Below are 19,666 nucleotides of genomic sequence, written 5' to 3' on the forward strand. Positions count from 1 at the left end.
GTTGTTGTTCTCTTCGCTCAGTCCTGGAAAAGACACAGGTCTGATAAAAAACTCTTTGTAATGAAGTGAAACAGTGTTAAAAAACTACTAAAAAACTGTCACCTGCAATTTTGTCTGTGCTGCTTTAACATTTTTGACATTGTTTCTTGTGGTGATCTTTTGCTGCTCTCTTTCCTGTTTGCAAAAATGCTTCACAATTAGACTCAACCCAGGAACGCTGGAAACTGGTTTGTTACTAAAAGTGAAAGCACAGTCTCTCTGTGAGGAAACCTTTAATGTAATGTTTCATTTTGCTTATAAGTAGCCCAGAATTGCAGATCCCTCGCACCGATCCATCCATGCATCTACAGGGATTAGAACCTAACTTGTCAATCATAGGGCAACAGGTAGGGTACATCTTGGACAGCTCATTTCTTTATATTTTTCAGACTTGCTTGTCATTTTTTATGGTTTTGAGCTGGCTTTCTCGATACCTGTCAAAGATTTTCTAAGGTCATTGGCTAATTTGCCCCTCTTCAGTTCAGTCTTCATACCTGATCATTTTCAGAGGACTTTTTTTTGTTACTTCAGCCACTAGCACTGACCTATGAATCATTCAGGCCTGTGGTGTAGGAGATCTTGACATCACTGATGTAATTATAAAAGCAGAAATGTACAGACAGATTTTACCATTTGATTGAGAGTGGCTTCATTCTTAAGCATGACAACAATGCCATACGCACTGCCAGTACAGTTAAGACACACCTGGATAGAAAACCAGTCAATGAAAGGTTGGCCTCCCCAGAGCCCAGACCCTGAACATTACTGAAGCATCTTGACAGAGAACAGAACAAAAGGCAGCCGACATCCAAAGATCTCTGAATGTCCTTCAAGAAGTTTGGAGAACTATTCCTGAAGACTACTTCAAGAAATTAAAAGAAAGCTTGCCTAAGAGAGTTCAATATGTGTTGCAGAGTAAAGATGGTCATTTCAAATACTGACTTTAAAACTTAGAATTGTACAAACTCTGTTTTTGTCTTATATACTGTATTTCTGTGTTTTGTTTTTTTTTGGGAAAACCACTACAACTAACTGGTAATAATTTTTTTTTTAACCTTTCTTATTCAAAATGAAGCTGAATATAAATGTCAGTGTCAATAATTTTATCACGTGATTTGTTTTAACAAAGTCTCTTTTACCTCGCTACAAAACTATAAATAAGTTATTACTAAAAATGGCTATTATCTAAAAATAATTCTAATGAATTAGTTTAAATCTGTCACGAAAGACACCTGCAGTGAAAAGGAATAAAAAGTAACGATTTTCTGTTACCTACATGTTAGAGGCTGACTTTGCCTAAACACCTAAACAGTGAAATGAGTAACGTCAGGGGTTACAGTGCAGGTGAGCGAACCCTGAGATCTGTGTAGTGTCTCAACGCAGGGAAAAGAATCACGACTCACAATAATTTCTAATGTGAGCTTCAGTAAATTCTCCTTCTGTACTTGATGTGATCAGCTGACCTGCTGCTCTGGATTTCTACAGCTGAATCCACGTTGTCAGCAGTTTCACGAGCTATCCTGGCTGACGTCCATCCCCGACACTGACACTATACTGTTTATATTATCTTTACACTAGTCAGCATAAAGCTGATATAAAGTTGCCATACAGTTAATTAATCTAAGTATCATCTGCTTAAATGCAGCTTCATCTCTGCTACACTTGATGCAGTCTAACTCTGACCATGAGCACCACAGACACTGTGTATCAGTCCAACACAGCTTTACTGTCAATTCACCACAATACTGCAAACTAAAATGTTTATCCTGCACTAAACTACCCAGTATTTTCATGCCACGTTTGATTAACACAAAGTTAGCATAGCTTAGTCTGTTTTATAAAAACACATCCTATACAAATCCAACACGCCTGCCTTTCTACATCTTTCTCCATCTCTGAGTGAACTTACTCACCTTGTGAAATACAGCAGCTGGACCTTTAGCTCGTAACACACTGTGAGACAAACTGCACACAGACAGTTTGTGTGTTTGCTGATGTTTGCTGAATGCTGAAAGAGTATAAATTCTATAGAAGTAGATAGTAGAAAGTACAGATATTTGTTTAAAAGTGTGGGGAGGAATAGTAAAAAGCAAAAAAGTAAAAGCTTCTATATGCACATGTTTTCATAAAAGACCAATAAAAAGTGCAAAAGTAAGAGTCTGTACTCTCTAAAACCTTTGCCAGTTCTTTTTCCACAAGGGCAGTCTAGACCTTTGCTCTTCTAAAGGCTTTCCAGGAAAACCCTGTTTTGTCATTGGACAGTTTGAACCCGTGTGGACAGATTTGACACTCAAAGGTAAATCTGGCATTTTAACTAAAAAAGAAAAAACTGAATGTTATGAAAAAGGTGAAGCACTCAATTTCAAAACCTCCAACCACAAGGTTTAAATATGATCTAAATCTAATATTATCTACCAGTAAATTGCTGCCTGTATTCTGTGGTAAACAGTTTAATTTAATGTATTATGTTAATGTGGACAAATAATGAGTTATAACGCTTTATAATTCACCAACCACCGTGATATTAATTCTTATCACATACATACTGCACTGATGGGCAGGTTATTCCAGCCACTATTTCCTTCTGTCTATTGAAGAAAAAAATCTCAGTGGTTTACCCTTTTCTGTTTTTTTTTTTTCTCCTTGAACTGAACATTACGATGTGACTGGAATTGCAATCACAGAACGGAGCATCGCTCGTGGGAATAAACCTTGCACCCACTGGTACATCAGATAACAAATGCAGCTGCAGAAATGATAACTAAAGGGCTTGCCCTGAGCTGCTCAGGGATTAGATGACCTCCAGCAGAAAAATCAAAATGTCATAAGTAGAATGTCGCACTGGCAACATGTCAAAACATTAATCTTCAGGATAATCGCAGACAACAGTTTAAACTGAATACATATATATATATATATATATATACACCAGCCCTTTGTGGATTTGTATGTATGAAGCTACAATAAAAGTTAAAGTTTGATGAATGAATTTAATCAACATCATCAGCTTAAATTTACATTGAAATCTTCTAGCCGTCATGTAGCTTCACGTTGACCACAAACAGCACAGCTTGCATTGTGAATTATACGGTAATCCTGAGAGGTCAGATGCACTGCGACTTAAGAAAACAAGATGAAATAAAAAAGAAATGCTGAAAAAGCTCACAAAACACAATGGAAGCTGAATAAAATACAATAGAAGTAGAGAAAAACCTCACAAAACACAAAGAAAGGATTGTGACCGAAAAGCTGTTTCAATGCGAAGGACATGCGAAGGACTGCACTGAGACATGTTTAAAAGAAGCGGATGTCACGGCGAGTGAGATGAGCCGCGTGGAGATAACAAAGGAGGATCCAGTCGCAGGCACTCGTGAAGGTGAGGAGGTGGTTTATTGGACACAAAATGGAAATAGAGAAACGGCAAACGGGACTGAAGACTATCTAAAATGAGAACAACTAAACTACTGAACACAAACCAGGACATGAACATGAAGGAGGATGAGCAGAGGTAAGTGACGATGGACAGCAGGGAGACCACACAGATGAAACACAGTGGATACACAGACAGACCAGCGACTGACAGAAGACACGACTTAAATACACTCAGAGAAACACAGGGAGATTACACACAGGTGGGGGACACAGCTGGGAGTAATTAACGAGATGAGACAAGGGAGCTAAAATTGAGCACACTCACGTGAGACGCAGACCTTCACAATAAAACAGGAAGCAAGAAATCACTACACAAAGACTAGACACAGATCACAACCCACACCAAACATGAGAACACAAAACCTGAGAGCAAAAACCAAAACCAGAATCACAGAAACAATAGATAAATAATAAGAATGATTGACAAAGCACCAGCGAACAAAACAATCATTCAAAAATAACAAGAGAACTCAAAATGCTGGGTCGAACCGACCCAGAACTGTGACAGTGGAGGCTTCACCAGTATTGTGAGGGAGAAAAAGATGCAGGTATTAAATGTTTTAATCATATGAATCATAAAACACTCTAGACACATGTTTGCTATTAGCGACCTACTGTTATTTGTCACTTCTGCAGCTGCTCACACATTATGCTATCCCCAAACACACTTGTGTTGTGTTTTGTGAGATTTATTCAGGGTTTTTTTGTGTGTGATTTTGAACCATTTTTCTGGTGTTTTTCTAAGCTACAGTGTGTTTGACCTTTCTGAGCCACCGTAGCATTACTATAAATGTTACCACAATGCTATTTACCCTGCGCTAAACTGAACCAAATTATCTTTTACAGTATTTTCATGCAACATTTGAATAACAACAATTTAGTATTATTTAGATGTTCTACAGTATCTCTCCCCAACTCTGAAAGTGTCACACATTAACCTTTTTTTCTCTCCCTGGGAAATTTAGCAAATCTGCATTTAGCTACCAAGTTACAACGTATGAAAAACAGCACATAAGCACTTTGTGTTTGCTGATATTTGTTAAGGTGTTTTGAGATGACCTTCTACTTAGGAAAAGTTGCTTCAGTGTATCTGTGAATGCAATCTTGCAACTTGCACCATGAATGCATTATAGTAATAGGAAAAAGGATGCCTTGCTGGTGTAAGGAAGGCGTTGGATGCCATCATTTTCTTATTACTGAACAAACGTCTCCTTATCATCAGCTGGAAGCAGTGACAGACTGCACGTGAGAAATTAACTAACTCAGTATTGACTATTACCCTAATCTGCCAATCAGATTAACAAATGAGATTTAAGCACTCATTTGTTGAGGGTCCTGCAACGCCATTCCAGATCACTGTAGTCCATGTTAACCCCTGATTATAGCAGTAAATGCTAGAGTCTATCCCAGCTGCCACAGGGCAAAAGGCAGGATACACCTTGGACAGGCTATCAGTCTATCGCAGAGCTAACACAGGCAGACAGCTTTTTAAGCTCACATTCATACCTATAGAAAGTTTAGAATTTGAGAGGAAGCTGGTATTTAGTATCCAGAGAGAATTCATGAAAAGTGCACACAGAAAAGCCCTGTCCAGCTGGTGGATTCAAACCCAGGAGCTTCTTTCTGTGAACCAAGCTAATGCTAACCACCGCTCCGTCTCGGTGCTCTAATGGGAATAACTGCCTTTACTCATCCTGGTATCCCATAGATATTCCTCAGGACCAACCATGCTGTAAACCACTAGCATATACTGTACATTGGTTGGCAGCCTAAGATCTAATGCTAGACATTACTGGAGTCGCAAGAGATAATTATAATGAATTTATGTCACATATATACAAAGATGGTCATTAAAATCTTAAGCTAGGAGCTAGGAAATATTTGGAGATCTTTGTCCTTCTCTCTGATATCTGCGCCAAGGTAGGATTACAGCCTGCCATGTGTAGCTGCCTTGACCGTGATGGTTCAAGCACATGCAGAGCAGATCTGCCATAAGATTTTTGGACCATATGGGGCTTACACTCCTTCCTGTTCTACCTTCGTTGAGCTAGAGCTTTACAGTAATCCCACATCGAGATGAAACAGAGGAGGCAGAGACTCCTTGCAATGGAGTATATACTCCTTGGAATCCGTGGCAATCCAGTGATGCTATGACCTGTGTTTCAGGAGATTGCATCAATGTTCAGTTTATTTTCAATGCTTAATATATTCAGAGTATTCATTATAATTTTGTGCCAATATACTGTAAAAAAGAGGCTCCGTCGCTCCTAATGGCCAGAATTATCCAGGAGCATACTTGTCATTAATAGGTACATTAATCTCATCAAAATGGTTCTTTTTAGACTTTTGATTCAAAGGGTTTTCAAATCAATCATCAGTCTGTGCATTCAAAATAGAATGAGGCACCTAGACAGAGCTCAATCTGAAATCATGTAGAAAAAAGTCATGTTTACCTTTTTGAGAAATGACTTGAATATCAGACGGTCAGTAAGTTTAGTCCACTAACGTTAGATTTTGAAATCATCGCTGCAGTCATTTCCAGACATTTTTCTAAGGAACAGCTGCAACATTTGCCCACCTTATGAAAGTTAATACAAGCCTGTGTCTTTTGTAGCAAAAGGAGTCATGGAGAAGCTTAAGAACACTGTTTTGATTGCTACTCGGTAGAATTATGTATTAATAAATGACTTATTAACAAATTCATATTTTTTTAGTTGCTGGTGGGTTGCTGTATGGGCATCAGGGTTAGTCAGGAAGAAAAGTGTGCATAGCTCTGCCAGACATTGCTGTGGTATCTGACTCTCTGTACTGTATGCTGAGATTAAGAAAACCAATTTCCTATAAACCTCAAAGTGCACTGTGTGACCTCCCCAGCAAACTAACATCACTATACAGCATGCGGTTGGGATTTTAGCTGTAGGTCTATTTATCTCCCTTTCAGGGTTCAGGGATCAGGGCCAAGACTGAAGCACACCAGACAATGGCAAAACGAATCCTATAAAAATGAATGTTGTGATGTTGGTCTCTTTTAGTAAACCTTTAGCAAAATGGGCAGCTGGCAGTACAGAGTTAAGATTTAACCTCTGTAAACAGTCTTTAGGCAGGACTTTGGGTGCCAGACGATTTCTGGTTTTCATTTGTAGCCTGATTACTGAGTCCATGTGGAAACAAAACATGGAAGGCACTTGCTGAAATGCAGACTAAAAATCTCAGGCTACAATCTAATGATAGACTTTTATTATTTTATTTTAACTTATCTGCATTTGTAAACAATGACCTTTGTATGGAACAGGTCTTGGCCCAGGTCTTGGGTTGCTGTATCTGCCAGAAACCCAAAATATTCGCTCTTCTCAACAGATGCGAAGCCAGACGATGGCAGGCAGTCGCTGTACTGTTTGAGCTCAGTCTTGTTTAGCCGTTTACACAGGGATGCTTTAGTAAAAACCCCTAAACACCATAATTGAGTCCAAGAACAAAGCGAATGTTGTCTTGACAGTTTTATGATTTATAATAATGTTGATTAAATGCACAAACATTCAGGTCACCAAATAAATCTGTAAAGTTCATTTCAATTCAAATACATTTAACTAGCCCAGCATCAGATTCTCTCTTACTCAGTAGGCGAGACCCACTTTACCGTCAAGCTGTCTCAGCACAGCGAGGTTAAACGCATATTTGCAGCTAATTAGAAACTTTTCCTAAATACCATAATAAAAAAAGCACTTGATGAAATATAAAGGAATGAAACAAAACAGTCAAGCTAAAGAGAAAAACACAGCTCTGCACAACTGCAACATGATTTCTGCAGCTTGACGGTTAATCGTCCAAATGCAGCAACGAAGGAAAAAGGTGCAAGGACTTGAATTTGGTGCTATAGTCGAGTGCATGTCCTTTATATGTCATTCACTTATGACGTGTCAGTTAAATTACTGTAGTTCTTTATACATCTATTTATAGTCTTTGCCTGGGAAATATTCACAGGGAACTTCTGGCTGTCTGACCTAAGTGCGCCGTAGCTGACCACCTGCCTCAGGTATGAGAGCTGAAATCAGGCAGGCATTGCCAATTTTATTGAGCCACACAAAGAGCAATTAATCGCGTGTCGTATCGTGGGGCAAAATAAAAATCACAGCAATTCTCAAAAACAGATACTATCGTTAAGAAAACACATCCTGAGATTTCTGCTACAACTACACGTTTCCTTTCCAGCTATTTATTAATAAGTGACTTATGTATATATATATATTGTACTATTCTTAGTTAGCGTATTGTCTGTCTTGTTAATGTTGGTTTATAATGGAGCACTGTAACAAAAAGTAATTTCCCCCAGGGATCAATAAAGTATTCTGATTCTGATTCTGATTCAGTCTAAGAGAGTGAGAGCTACATTAAACTCCCATACAAACAGCTGGATTTCTATCCAATTCATTTTGTGTGTGTGTGTGTGTGTGTGTGTTTTACAAAAACAATAAATTCTGAAAACTGTGTAAACAACCTGTGGCACACCCACTCAGATCTGTTTTGTAACGCTCATTTTGCTGCCAATTATTCCTTACTCACTGTGTGGTTGTAAAGTGCTCGTTGTGTGGATGCTGCACATTTTGAAAAAAAATACAAAACGCTTTTCATCTCTGACCTTCAGATCTGAGCCAAACTTAATTAAATTCTAAAGGCCTTCATCAAAATGCAAATGCTCCCTTTAAGCGGACCCTGAATGAACCGAATGAACGTCGCGTTGTCCGTATTTGTTACAATTAAAACAAAGATTTAATTTCAATCCTGTGAAACTAAATAAACAGGGATCATAGGGAGGCACAAAGTGCAGTTGCCATTGATTCAGCATGACGCGTTCATGGGATAATCTGGTTTCCGCTTTGGCTGGTGTGCAGATGGCAGTGGGAGGGGAAAAATGGGGACAGACAGGCCATAGGGCTGGGAAGGATATTCACCCCTACATAAGCCCTACTGTACCGTGCACTATGTCAGCTAGCCAGTCTGTGCATCCCAGTGTAGCTATCCGACAAAAGCAGGACATTGCTTGCGTGACTGCACTGTATGCATGCCTGTAAAGAGTTATAAAGAAATGAAGGCAGGAGGTGTAGCAGTAAGAAGTCATCCCTTCCACCTTTATTATCCATTATCGCCCCCATCGAGATCCAGGCAGGTATCAGGATCTGTGTGCTACAGACTCAAATGAATCTCCACGCTCAGAGCATCATAGAGTCGCCCTGATAGTTTTCAAGTTTCTGTGTGCTTTAACAGAGCGTTGTACTTGGCTGCATTTGGCCTCCTGCCTGCAGATACTGTTTCAGATTAGGTGTAGTTAACGTCTCTTGTCCTCACGTGCTTCGTTCTTGGCAAGAAACCTGCGCTGAGAGGATGCCCTGCTCTGAATCTGGGAATCTGGGGGAATGGATCATGGCTGTGTATAAATAGCAAATGACTGCACAATGCTTCATGCTTTTACTGCAGAGAAAAAGACGGACAGAGAGAAATACACAAGAAAGGCACATAAACACTGTCAGATAGAGATAGAGACAGAGAGGGAGAGACAGAGAGAGGGAGGATTAACTTCTCATCCAGTCTTTGCTGTTGCATAGATTGTAAGTAGCTTATTGCGCAAAGCAGCCTGCATGTAACCGGTGCGTTCGCATGATTTGTTTTGGGAGGTTTTTTTTGTGTGTGTGTGTTCAGTACATCACTGACCTCATGCAGGCAACTAAGAGCTTTGGGCCTAAAATAATCAAACTGGAGAATCTGGCAAGCTGTGCTCTACTAAGAATGCATCTGAAGCTACAAAAGGGCAACAGCTTTACTTGCGTATAGACATTATTTTTTAATCTTTAATGCTGAAACATGTAATTGGGCGCAGTAAATATCAGAGAACAGAGATCCAGGCTGTGCTTTTTCCAGCAGCCTCGGTCAACATGAAGCCATGCAGGGGCGTGGTTCCTGTAGGCCCTCAACCAACACAATTTTAAACTTAAATCAGAGTATGATCATGATTCATTTATAATTGCAGTACGTTCATATTTTGCATTGCAGTCTAGCTGCATGCCAGAGCCAAATTTCCTGTTTAATACATTTTATTCAAATGTGCTTTATTTTAATCTTCTATTTTATTTGACTCTTTTAAATCTTATCTGTAGATGCCTTTTATCATTGCCTTGCAGTGGTAATATATTTCATCCAACAGGCCTTACACGTCTTATCACAATAAGCATGCAGAATTGCCTTTTTCTGTCTTGTTTCACAGCAATTTCCCACAGTGTGTTTTCTTTGAAAAAGAAGACTTGTGCATCTGCGCTCTGTGTTGTATATATAAATGTATAACCGAGGAGGTAGAGTGGACTGGCTTTGCAGTTTCATACCTGGTATCTGCTCTTGGGTTTTCATATGAATGGCTGACAAATTGCTTTTTAAAAAGTATTCAAGGTAGATTTTTTTTTTCAAGTTTGCAGTCAGTGCAGATTCTTTGTGGACAAAAGCCACACCTCCTGCTGTCACCAGACAGCAAGTGACAGCGGGAGGTGTTTTTCCTCGGGTCAGTCTGAGACAAAAAAGTACTTTGAAAATGGCAATATGAATTTTTGCTTTTCTATTTCCGCAAGTTTCTTTTTGCAGAAACATTTTTCTCAAATGGCTTCGCTCTCTTTAAATGTCTTTGAAAATAGAAAGATGTGTATTTTTATATTATAATTCAGCATTTAATTTCTTTTTCCCTTTACAACGAGGAACTCTTCTTGTAGATTACAGTAAACACACCATAACATAACAGCATAATGGTAGAAAAGGAACAGAGACCCTGATTTCTCACACTGTCCACTTTCAGAGTCATAATCAATACCATAATTGACGGTGTGCAACCTGTAAAATCATTCACTACATATAGAGGTAGGAGTCGAGTGTAGTGACACTGATGTCGAAATGGGGACCGCAGATATTTTGTTTACTAATCACTGCAGCACAATATTGTTATTATGTATAATATAAGACTTCAGTGTACCGTAAAAATGTTTATCTTAATCACGATTGGCTTGGAGCGCTGAAAGCCAACGTCAGTGTAGATAATTAAACAGCTCTTTTATCCACTTCAGCATTTAGTACTTGTGGCACTGAAATGTTGTGTTTATGTGTTTGTGTTGTGCAGAGCTGTGTTGCCCTTACCTCGATACGACGAGGGGCAAAATTAACATTTTCAGCATCCTCATTAGCAGCTCTCCTGGAAACTGGAAGTACTTGACCTCCTGCAGGCAGAAGAGAAAAGCTGTTTTGTTTTTGTTTTTTTACTTTGCCAACAAATCTGAGGTCAAACACCATGTCAACATCATTATTATTACTGTAACACAAATTGTAAAATGACATCCTCTCTAAATCAGACATTGCCTTCTTTTTGTAACTTACCAAACAGACCCTTTTTTAGTATACAGCTGCCCTTTAGATTACACTCTCCCATGTAAAGATGACACAAAACAGATTGGATCTGCAGAAATGCTCCGAGCCTTGCAAACCTCTTAGGTCACTTGGTATGGACCTTTTACACACTATATTCAGTCACTTTCAGATTGCATGTTATCTGTTGGGGTTTTTTCAACCAAAGGCTAAATTTGTTTTCAAAATCCAACATCAATATCAGTAACATCATTTTGCATTCAATAACTGAACAGGCCTCAGTGTGTCTTTTGTGCATGTGTGTGAAAAGGGTTGCCATCTTTCTTATTTTTCTGGCTAAAAGAACTTCTACACTGGCTCAAAACACAATGGCTGCAAAGCAAGGACAAGGATGGCATTAAACATGTACTAGTTTAGAGCTCTGTTCATAGTACAGCTAAAAAGCACTGAACCAATCACACTGAATCATAATTTGACGTAATCCCACATTCAAAGAATTTTTCCATTTTTTTCAACTGAAATTTTGAGTGACGTAGGTTGAGTTTTCATTCAATTTTCATCCCTTTATTTTCCATCCATCCATCCATCCATCTTCTTCCACTTATCCGGGGCAGCAGCTCAAGCAGAGAAGCCCAGACCAAACCACCTCAACTGGCTCCTTTCGATGTGACGGAGCAGCGGCTCTACTCTGAGCCCCTCCCAGATGGTCGAACTTCTGGCCCTATCTCTAAGGGAGAGGCCAACCACCCTTCGGAGGAAGCTCATTTCTGCCGCTTGTATCCGCAATCTCATTCTTTCGGTCACTACCCACAGCTCGTGACCATAACCGATCTACGTCCCTACCCTCACCTATGGTTTATTTTCAGCTGTCAAAAACAAACACAAGTTTTCATCAAAGCCACTTGTTACGTAAAAATTCAAGAATATGTATAAGAAAAGAAAAAAGAATCAGTCACGATCCAGGGTCATTTCCGTTATTCCTAGGTTGTCGTTATAGTTCATTGTTTCTTAGATTCTCCTTGTGTCTTCACCCCTGTGTTTAAGTCTTATTCCTGAGTCTCATTATGTTTCCTGTATTATTTTGAAGAGGTCTGGTGTCTCATGTTCATTGTGTTTAGTTTCACTTCCCCGTCATTCTAATCAGCTGTTTCCCCATGTGTTCCCACTTCCCCTTCACACCATGTTTCCAGGTCTCATGTATACATGTCCAGGTTTGTTCATGTCCGTGTCAGCGTTCTTCATGTTGTATTTTAATTCACCCAATTTAGTTTAATGTTTAGTTTTGCATCAGTTTTCCTTGGCCTTTGTTTGCACCTTTTTTTTTTTATCAGCCCTTTGTTCCACACAATCCACACACTGTGACAAAGTCTTTAAAAGCAAATGTCAAGAAACTTTGAAGCAGTTACAGAACACATGAACAGTCTGAATAGACTAGATAGATTTAGATAGTGTCTGAATCCCCTAAAGCAGGTGTTCAAATACTTCAAAGTGTTCAAAGTCAGATTACTGTATAAAAATGTTAGAATAAATTTAAATTTAAATTTAATTTAAAAGTCAAGTTGCAGCTCTGCAAAGAAACCAGGAGCTTATCAGGTGTTTTTCCACCCTAATATTGTACTAGTTTCAACTACACAGGTGGAAACCTAAAAAAAACTAGAAAATCTGTTGAAAAAAAGGGGTACACTGATGTTAACATAAATATGTCAGTGATGACTTTTCATACCTACAGTTAATCTATCACTTATTATTCAGATATGTCAGAAACATATTGTTTTGGTTGATATCACTGCGATCAACAGCCTTTACAGAAGAGCTCCCACAAAAAACATTGCACTTAACTGATTACCTAATCAGCAGGTCAAACAGATGGGCGGTGGGGGAGGGGGGGGCATGTGGCAAAACGGAGGTGAAGAGTTGGAACAAATGAAATGTAAGTACATCACATCTGTGCATGAGATGATGGAGCAATAGAAGCTTTTTGCTTCTGTTTTTAAGTGGGAGAGCTTTTAAGGCTAAATGGCCATGCGTGTGCGCGCGCGTGTGTAACAATGTGGGCGAACGCAGTATGTACACGCACGCACGTTTATGTGCGTGTGTGAGACTTTGTATTGCGTGTGAGGGACAAACACAGCTGCCACTGAGTCCTGGCATCTGCTGAAAGCAGAGCAAACTCTTTGTTAGACATGTGGTACTTGCGGACAAACGCTGAAGCCATGGGCTGGCAAACGTGTATGCTTGTTTGTATGCAAACCCAAAGATTATGCCACGAAGCCCGATGATCAACACTTGCATCAAAGCTTTTATCAAAGCCTTGTCTTGATGTTGATTGTTTTATGGCAAACTAATGTGTTTCTAAATTGCAGCTGGGCTGCTGAATCACTCTGCAACAGTAGCTTTCTACAACGTGTGCAATTAGTGCATGTTAAATATTCTCTGTGCTCACAGAGCTGCAGGGTTACAGACCATCTGGGAAACAATCAGCCTTTGAGTGCTCTTACAGTGTGCACAGAGCTGTTTTTGTGACGTGTTGTCATTTATTTTTGACATTTCTGTGAGCCATAACTTCCAATTAAAATTACATTTTAAACGGCAATACCTCTCAAACCTTTAATCTGCACCATTAATACATTTCCTTACATGGTAAATGGCCTGTATTTGTATAGCGCTTTACTAGTCCCTAAGGACCCCAAAGCGCTTCCCACATCCAGTCATCCACCCATTCACACACACATTCACACACTCACATGTGATACATGTGAGTGTGTGAATGGGTGTATACATCTTCCTACTGTTTAATTTTCAGTGATATTTTGTAAATGTCATTTCTTCTGTTGCTTTACTGTATTTGGTGAAGGCTTATTTATTTATTTATTTTATTTCATATTATTTGCTTTACACAATTCCCATTATTTCAACCCACAAAGACCGTCAAAGACAAGCACACTGAACTGTTTAGTGTCGTTTATCAGCAAATTAATTTACTCCGCCTCTTTACTTGAACTAGAGTTAAACAAATATTTCAAATATTAACTTATAGCAAGCATAAGACATCATATTCTTCCTCCCTGTGTCAGGATGCTGAGGTGGGCAATCAGCAAGCAGAAATACTAAAAGCAAAATTGCAACTTGCTATACAGTGTGTAGAACGAGACATGTCACATTTGTGTGTAACAGTGCAGTTTTTCTTGACTACTATTACGGCAGATTAGATTGCAGTGCGATTTTGTTCTTTTTTTTGAGCATTTGTTAAAATTTTTATTTCTCAAGTCAAACACTGTCTTTGACCCTGATGCTAATTTGTGAATGGCAGTGATGGACTGTGGGGCTCTCAGGATTTCAAAGACTGTAAGATGAACTGTCATAAAACGTTGTTCAGTCATGATGCTCAGAGGGTGTACACTGGTGATCTTTTGGCTTTTTATCTGACAGAAATGATTTTTCTTTAAAGAAAATGAGCCGGGCCCTTGACAGGACTGCAATCCTGTGCAGACAGTATCCTGCCTCACACTCTATGACAGCTGGCATAAGCTCCACGAGACCATAATTCAGACCATAAATATTAACTAGACTTTAAATACTACTTTAAATTAATTACTTAGTTACTTTTTAAAAACACTTTACAACCTGAATAGGTGATAAAGCCATAGATCTTTCAGCCCAGTTCTACTTTTTCTACATAATCCATCATACAAAATGTAATCAAATGGAAAAGTCCCTTTTTAAAACTTGTTTTATTAGTTTTAATCTTTTAACTTTATGCATCAAGCAAAAATATAATTATATGCAACATTATCTGACTGGAAGAAATTAGTTTAACATTTAAACTTATTTTCTGCACATTCCAGCACATAAAATATATATTTTTGTGTGTTTACACTCACTCTTTCAAATAGATGCAAGTAAAACACAGCAGAAAATAAATAAAGTCAAAGACTAGCGGTCCTGTTGCTCTATTTTCACCTGTAAAGCAGGAGTGCGGTAGGCGGAGGTTTACCCTGGTGCAGGTGTGCCGCAGCGGTCAGTGGAAGAATCCGCGAGTTTCTCTGTGAGTTTCCCATTACGTGGTAGTGCACTCGGTGCTTGCTTGGAAGTTTAGGGGTTTTTTTCGCTGTAAAAAGACGTTTTCTTCCCACGCACAACGGACACTAATGTTTTTGTCACTTTTTATGGACTCAAACTTAAAGTAAGGTCAGTACTTCCACGCTTTAAACGCTGCACGCTCACATTCTCTCCCGCACTTGATATATTATCCATTGTTGATCTGCACACAGCTGTTGTCACAAACATCGCACTTGCTTACGTCACTGTTATGAGACATTCTAGCAAAAAATCACGGTTTTAGTAACGCAGTAACGCAGCGTTCCTACGGGAAAGTAACGGTAATCTAATTACCGTTTTTGGAATAGTAATCCCTTACTTTACTCATTACTTGAAAAAAGTAATCGGATTACAGTAACGCGTTATGCATTTACTTCCATTTATTTATGAAGAATTTTGATGTGGCTACCAAATAGTCTCAAGGATCTACGGACTATACAGCACTATAGTTGCCAGCTGACTGATGACTTCAGTGTCTTCAGCAACCCTTAATAGACAGCAGTTGAAGAAAGAGGACACGCATTTACTCACAGTGGGACTCACTGGATCGCCTGCTGGTGGACATGTGCCATAACCCTTAGCACTGCTTTGGATTCTGAGTGCCTGCTGTGGGCTATTGCCAAATAACAGTGGCCCATTCTAGAGTAAGGTATTCTACGTGTGGACCTTTTCAAGCTTTGTGTGCTAAATATAAAACAGATGACTGATGCTGTCATAAAAGCACAGCTTTGGGTTTTTTTGCACCACACGGATCAAAACAAAAGCACGGATGTCGTACGGCTGACTCTGACAGCAGGCGGATGTTCAAATGCCCACAGTGTCAACATATTTCATCATATATCCAACAGCACACACACACATCTACGTCCTCATCACTCATTTTCAAACAACTCCCATTTTTTAAAAAATTCTGTTTCAAGCACATCAAAGTCATTTTTCAGTTACATTTAGTTTAGACATGCTTTCTCAGCAGCCTCTTAGCATCTCCTGAATTCCGACTATTGAAGATCTCTTCCCATTCAGTCTTGTGTGACTTATATAAGTAAACATAAATGGCATGCCTTGATGTGATTTTATTTTTTCTGCGAGCAACTGACAACTAATCTCCCCACCAGCAATCCCTTTTCTATGGATTCACACAGGCCATAGACGATCTGAAAAGCCCTGTTTCACATTTTAAACTTGGAGAAATACAATTCCCTTATCTTTGGAAAGTCCTTTGCTATTTCAGTGTCCCTGCTTTAGCTTATAGATTGGATCGTGAATGAGTCTGACCTTTGATGCTTTTCTAGGAGCAATCAAACCACTTTGATTGAGTTTTTTAAAAAAAAATATACTGTCACCTCTGAGGCCTTTTCATGTCGTATTTTGGCCTCCCTTTTGCAATTGCAGCTTGAGAGTATGTTTATGTAAATGCTGGTGGTTATGACATGGAGTGGAGTTAAAGAGGCTGATACAGGGGAGTGAGGATCTGATTTTATCACATAAGAAGGATCCAGGGGCTGACAATGAGGGGGGAGATAAGACAGAAAGGGGCCAGCAGGGTAGCGCATTTATATTGGGTGCTGGGGGTGGGAGTAGGGGGACTAACTGACCTGCTCGGAGAGCTGCTTGCCTCTGAGGAAGAAGCCCAACAGGCAGCCGATGACCACGGCCAGCACAGACAGAATGAGCAGTCCGTTCTGCTTGCAGACATTTTTCACCCGCCCCCAAACTTCTTCCAGAGCCACCGCCATCCTCCTCCTCTTCTCCTGGTTCCCTCTTCAACTTCTCAACCCTCAAAGAAAACCGCCGGCAAGCCCCCCACCCTTCCACCTCTTATTTAGCCATATCAAGAAATCAGAGAGCCAACAGCTGCCACAGCACTGGAAAAATATCAGGGTGTGGATGCAGCAGGTGGGAGGGGGAAAAGGGAATAAATGTAGAGATTGATAAGTGAAAAAGTATGCTTTTAAGGAAAAAATTTTAAAAAAAGTAGATTACGCACGAAAAAAAAGTCATTTAGCTAATGGAGGAGGATTCAAAGTAAAATTGAAGAGGTAGTCGTCCAAAAATAAAGCACTTCAGGAGTTTTTCTCCTCTGAGCTTCTTCCTCTGTTACTTCACTTTGAGCATCACACACATCCTCTCTCCCGATCCCTGTCAATCTGTTTCTGTCTCTTTCTCTGTCAGTCAACCCCTGCACCCTCCTCGCCCTTCCCCCACAGGCACATTTCAGCTGGTGACCAACAGGGGGCTCTGCGACAGCTGGTGGTATTGTCATCGGGGTTAATACTACGATCCTATTAGGCTTCACTGCACAACTCAGATCAAAGGCTGGATTAGAGAGCTCTCTGAACAATTGGACAGCAGATTTTCCCAGACCATGAAAAAGAAAAAGAAAAAAACAATCCAAATACACCTGCATAAGGTAAACAAACAGTTTCAGGTAAAAACTATGCCCAACGGTTTTGATGAACTGTTGCTCTGTTTTTGCAGAGATGCACTCATAGTGAACATGATGCCAGCTGACTGCGCACTGACAGAAATAAGAACGCGCACAGTTGGGCTGAGTACATGAATATGCGCTGGAGCATCATAAATTATGCAAAGTCCAGCATATTACAGGTACACTGATATGAGGTGGAGAAAAATATTTAGAGCTGTGTAGCAAGGACCTGTAATCACATGTAGACAGTACATGTAGTGTGACATATTCCGCTTTTCCTGCATCATTCATGGAATACTAATGAAAATTTATGTTTACAAGATAAGGACTTATTTGTTTTTAGCCCATAAAATAATCAAAAGCAACAGCATGTTTATTTAATAATTTGTATTTAATAATTTGTTGTTGTTCTCTCTGATGATCCGATCAAGTTTATAGACTTGATTAAATATGATTTAAAAAGATTAAATATGGACAGCTGAGCATGTAAAGTTACTCAGAGATGGGTAAGTCTTGCTTGGTACACTATCCAGAATTTGAGACTGATCTGGAGTAACAGTTATAAAACTCAACAGTGCCAAAAAAGACTAAAATAAGGAAAATACTTTGTACATTCCCAACTATCAAACAACCCAGAATAAGCAAGCACTTGTTGACAGTGGGAAGGAAAAACATCCTTTTAACAGGAAGAAGCCTCCAGCAGTCTTAGACTGGAGGAAGCATCTGCCCAAGCGATTGGGGAAGAGGACAGGGGAACAGGAAAGAAGAACTTCAGTCATTACTGTGTTGCTGGTTATAGCTTTCCACATAGCACAAACATGATCTATTTATGAACTGTTCTCTTAGTTACTTGAAAAACAATCATAAAATAGCATGAAATAACTTGATACTGGGAAAAATACCATATTATAATACATACATTAACTTAACTTTTCCCTTCAGAAACACGAGTCCTAAAAGCGAGTTGAACCACTTGGTGTAAAGATAAGAAAATAGACATCATCTAGGGGATGTTAGTCAAAGTTAGTCATCATTTTTTGCTGTAATGGGATCTTAGCACTCGCTGAAAATGTGGTTATAGTGTTTTGTGAAACACTATGAGTGGATCAAATGGTGGGATTTAAGCAATGAACAATAAAAATCCTAGATTTTGTTTAAAACACCGCAAAAAGAATATATTTAATGGCGTAACTGAGCTAAAATGTTATGAATTTAATGAATTCTGGAATAGATTTGCTAAATAAAAAAGTCTTTATCTGAAGAACATAATATCTGTACGGTAGTATATGTTGCTTCCACGCCATGTATATGTATGCTATAACTGTGGACTGTATCCATACCATGTACACAGTGGTTCCCATACATTAAAAGATGGAATTAGCCACCCTAACATCAGGTGCATTATTATGAGGTGCATGTTGCAGTGATGATTATAGATTATTAACAGGGATTCACAGTCAACTGTCCTCTCAACATCACATCTCCATGTGCTCCACTAAAGCACATGGACATACAGACACCTACACACACACGCGCGCGCGCACACACACACACACATCATCATCATCATCATCATCAATCATCTCCTGCCTACTGACACCGCTGTGCTGTGTCTCTTACTTGATGGGAAATTAAATGAAGCTGCTGAAGCTGGAAGTCAGAGGCTCAATTAAATGGTGTGACTGAATCCAGTGAGGTCTGTTATCAAAGAGAGTCGATTATCATTATCATATGCATTAGTGTATGAGTTTTTTCATTGCCGCAGTACTGAGGATAAAAATCTGCTTGCATCGCTCTTTTAAAACCACCATTCCAAAAGAGTTGGGGTGTTGTGCTAAATGTAAATAAAAACATATTATATTATGTAGCGTATATGATGGAATATTCAAAGGCTTTGCAAATTTAAATCGAGGCGTATTATTCTGAAAGTCATCTGTTGTTGGTTTATTTGCCGATTAATAAGCCGCTGCCCATTTTTACTTCTGAGAAACTCTTTGAACTTTACTCATTTTATTCATGACATTATCAAAAGTCTCAGCTTAAAAATTTGATGCTTTCGGATGTTTATTCTGAATAAAATATGGGTTCATGCAAGATAGCCTGGGACTAAATTCTGAGGTGTCAGAAATTTCAGATGGCCGTCTCACAGTGTTGCTTACTCTTGCAATGTGAGAGAAGGTAATATACTTAAAATGAAACTTTTGAATTCTGGCAAAGAAGAAAATCAATACCAAGCCTTGTTTGTGTGCTGTCTCCTCCAGCTTTTATCACGACTTT

The 19,666-nt window shown here is 39.2% G+C and overlaps 1 protein-coding gene across 1 annotated transcript in view; it reads right to left on the reverse strand.

Annotated features, from left to right (window-relative positions):
- slc1a7a (solute carrier family 1 member 7a) overlaps positions 1 to 17,143 on the reverse strand; it is a 40,566-nt gene extending 23,423 nt beyond the window's left edge. Inside the window, exons 1-2 of the mRNA XM_085140236.1 lie at positions 16,557 to 17,143; positions 10,639 to 10,718 (exon numbers count right to left, since the gene is read on the reverse strand). Coding sequence (XP_084996362.1) covers positions 10,639 to 10,718; positions 16,557 to 16,697 — 221 coding nt within the window. The 5' untranslated portion in view covers positions 16,698 to 17,143. The remainder of the gene's footprint in view (positions 1 to 10,638; positions 10,719 to 16,556) is intronic.
- Positions 17,144 to 19,666: the final 2,523 nt, after the last annotated feature.

The sequence above is a fragment of the Neolamprologus multifasciatus genome, chromosome 18 (genome assembly GCF_963576455.1).
Source record: "Neolamprologus multifasciatus chromosome 18, fNeoMul1.2, whole genome shotgun sequence".
In the NCBI taxonomy this organism is placed as follows: domain Eukaryota; kingdom Metazoa; phylum Chordata; class Actinopteri; order Cichliformes; family Cichlidae; genus Neolamprologus; species Neolamprologus multifasciatus.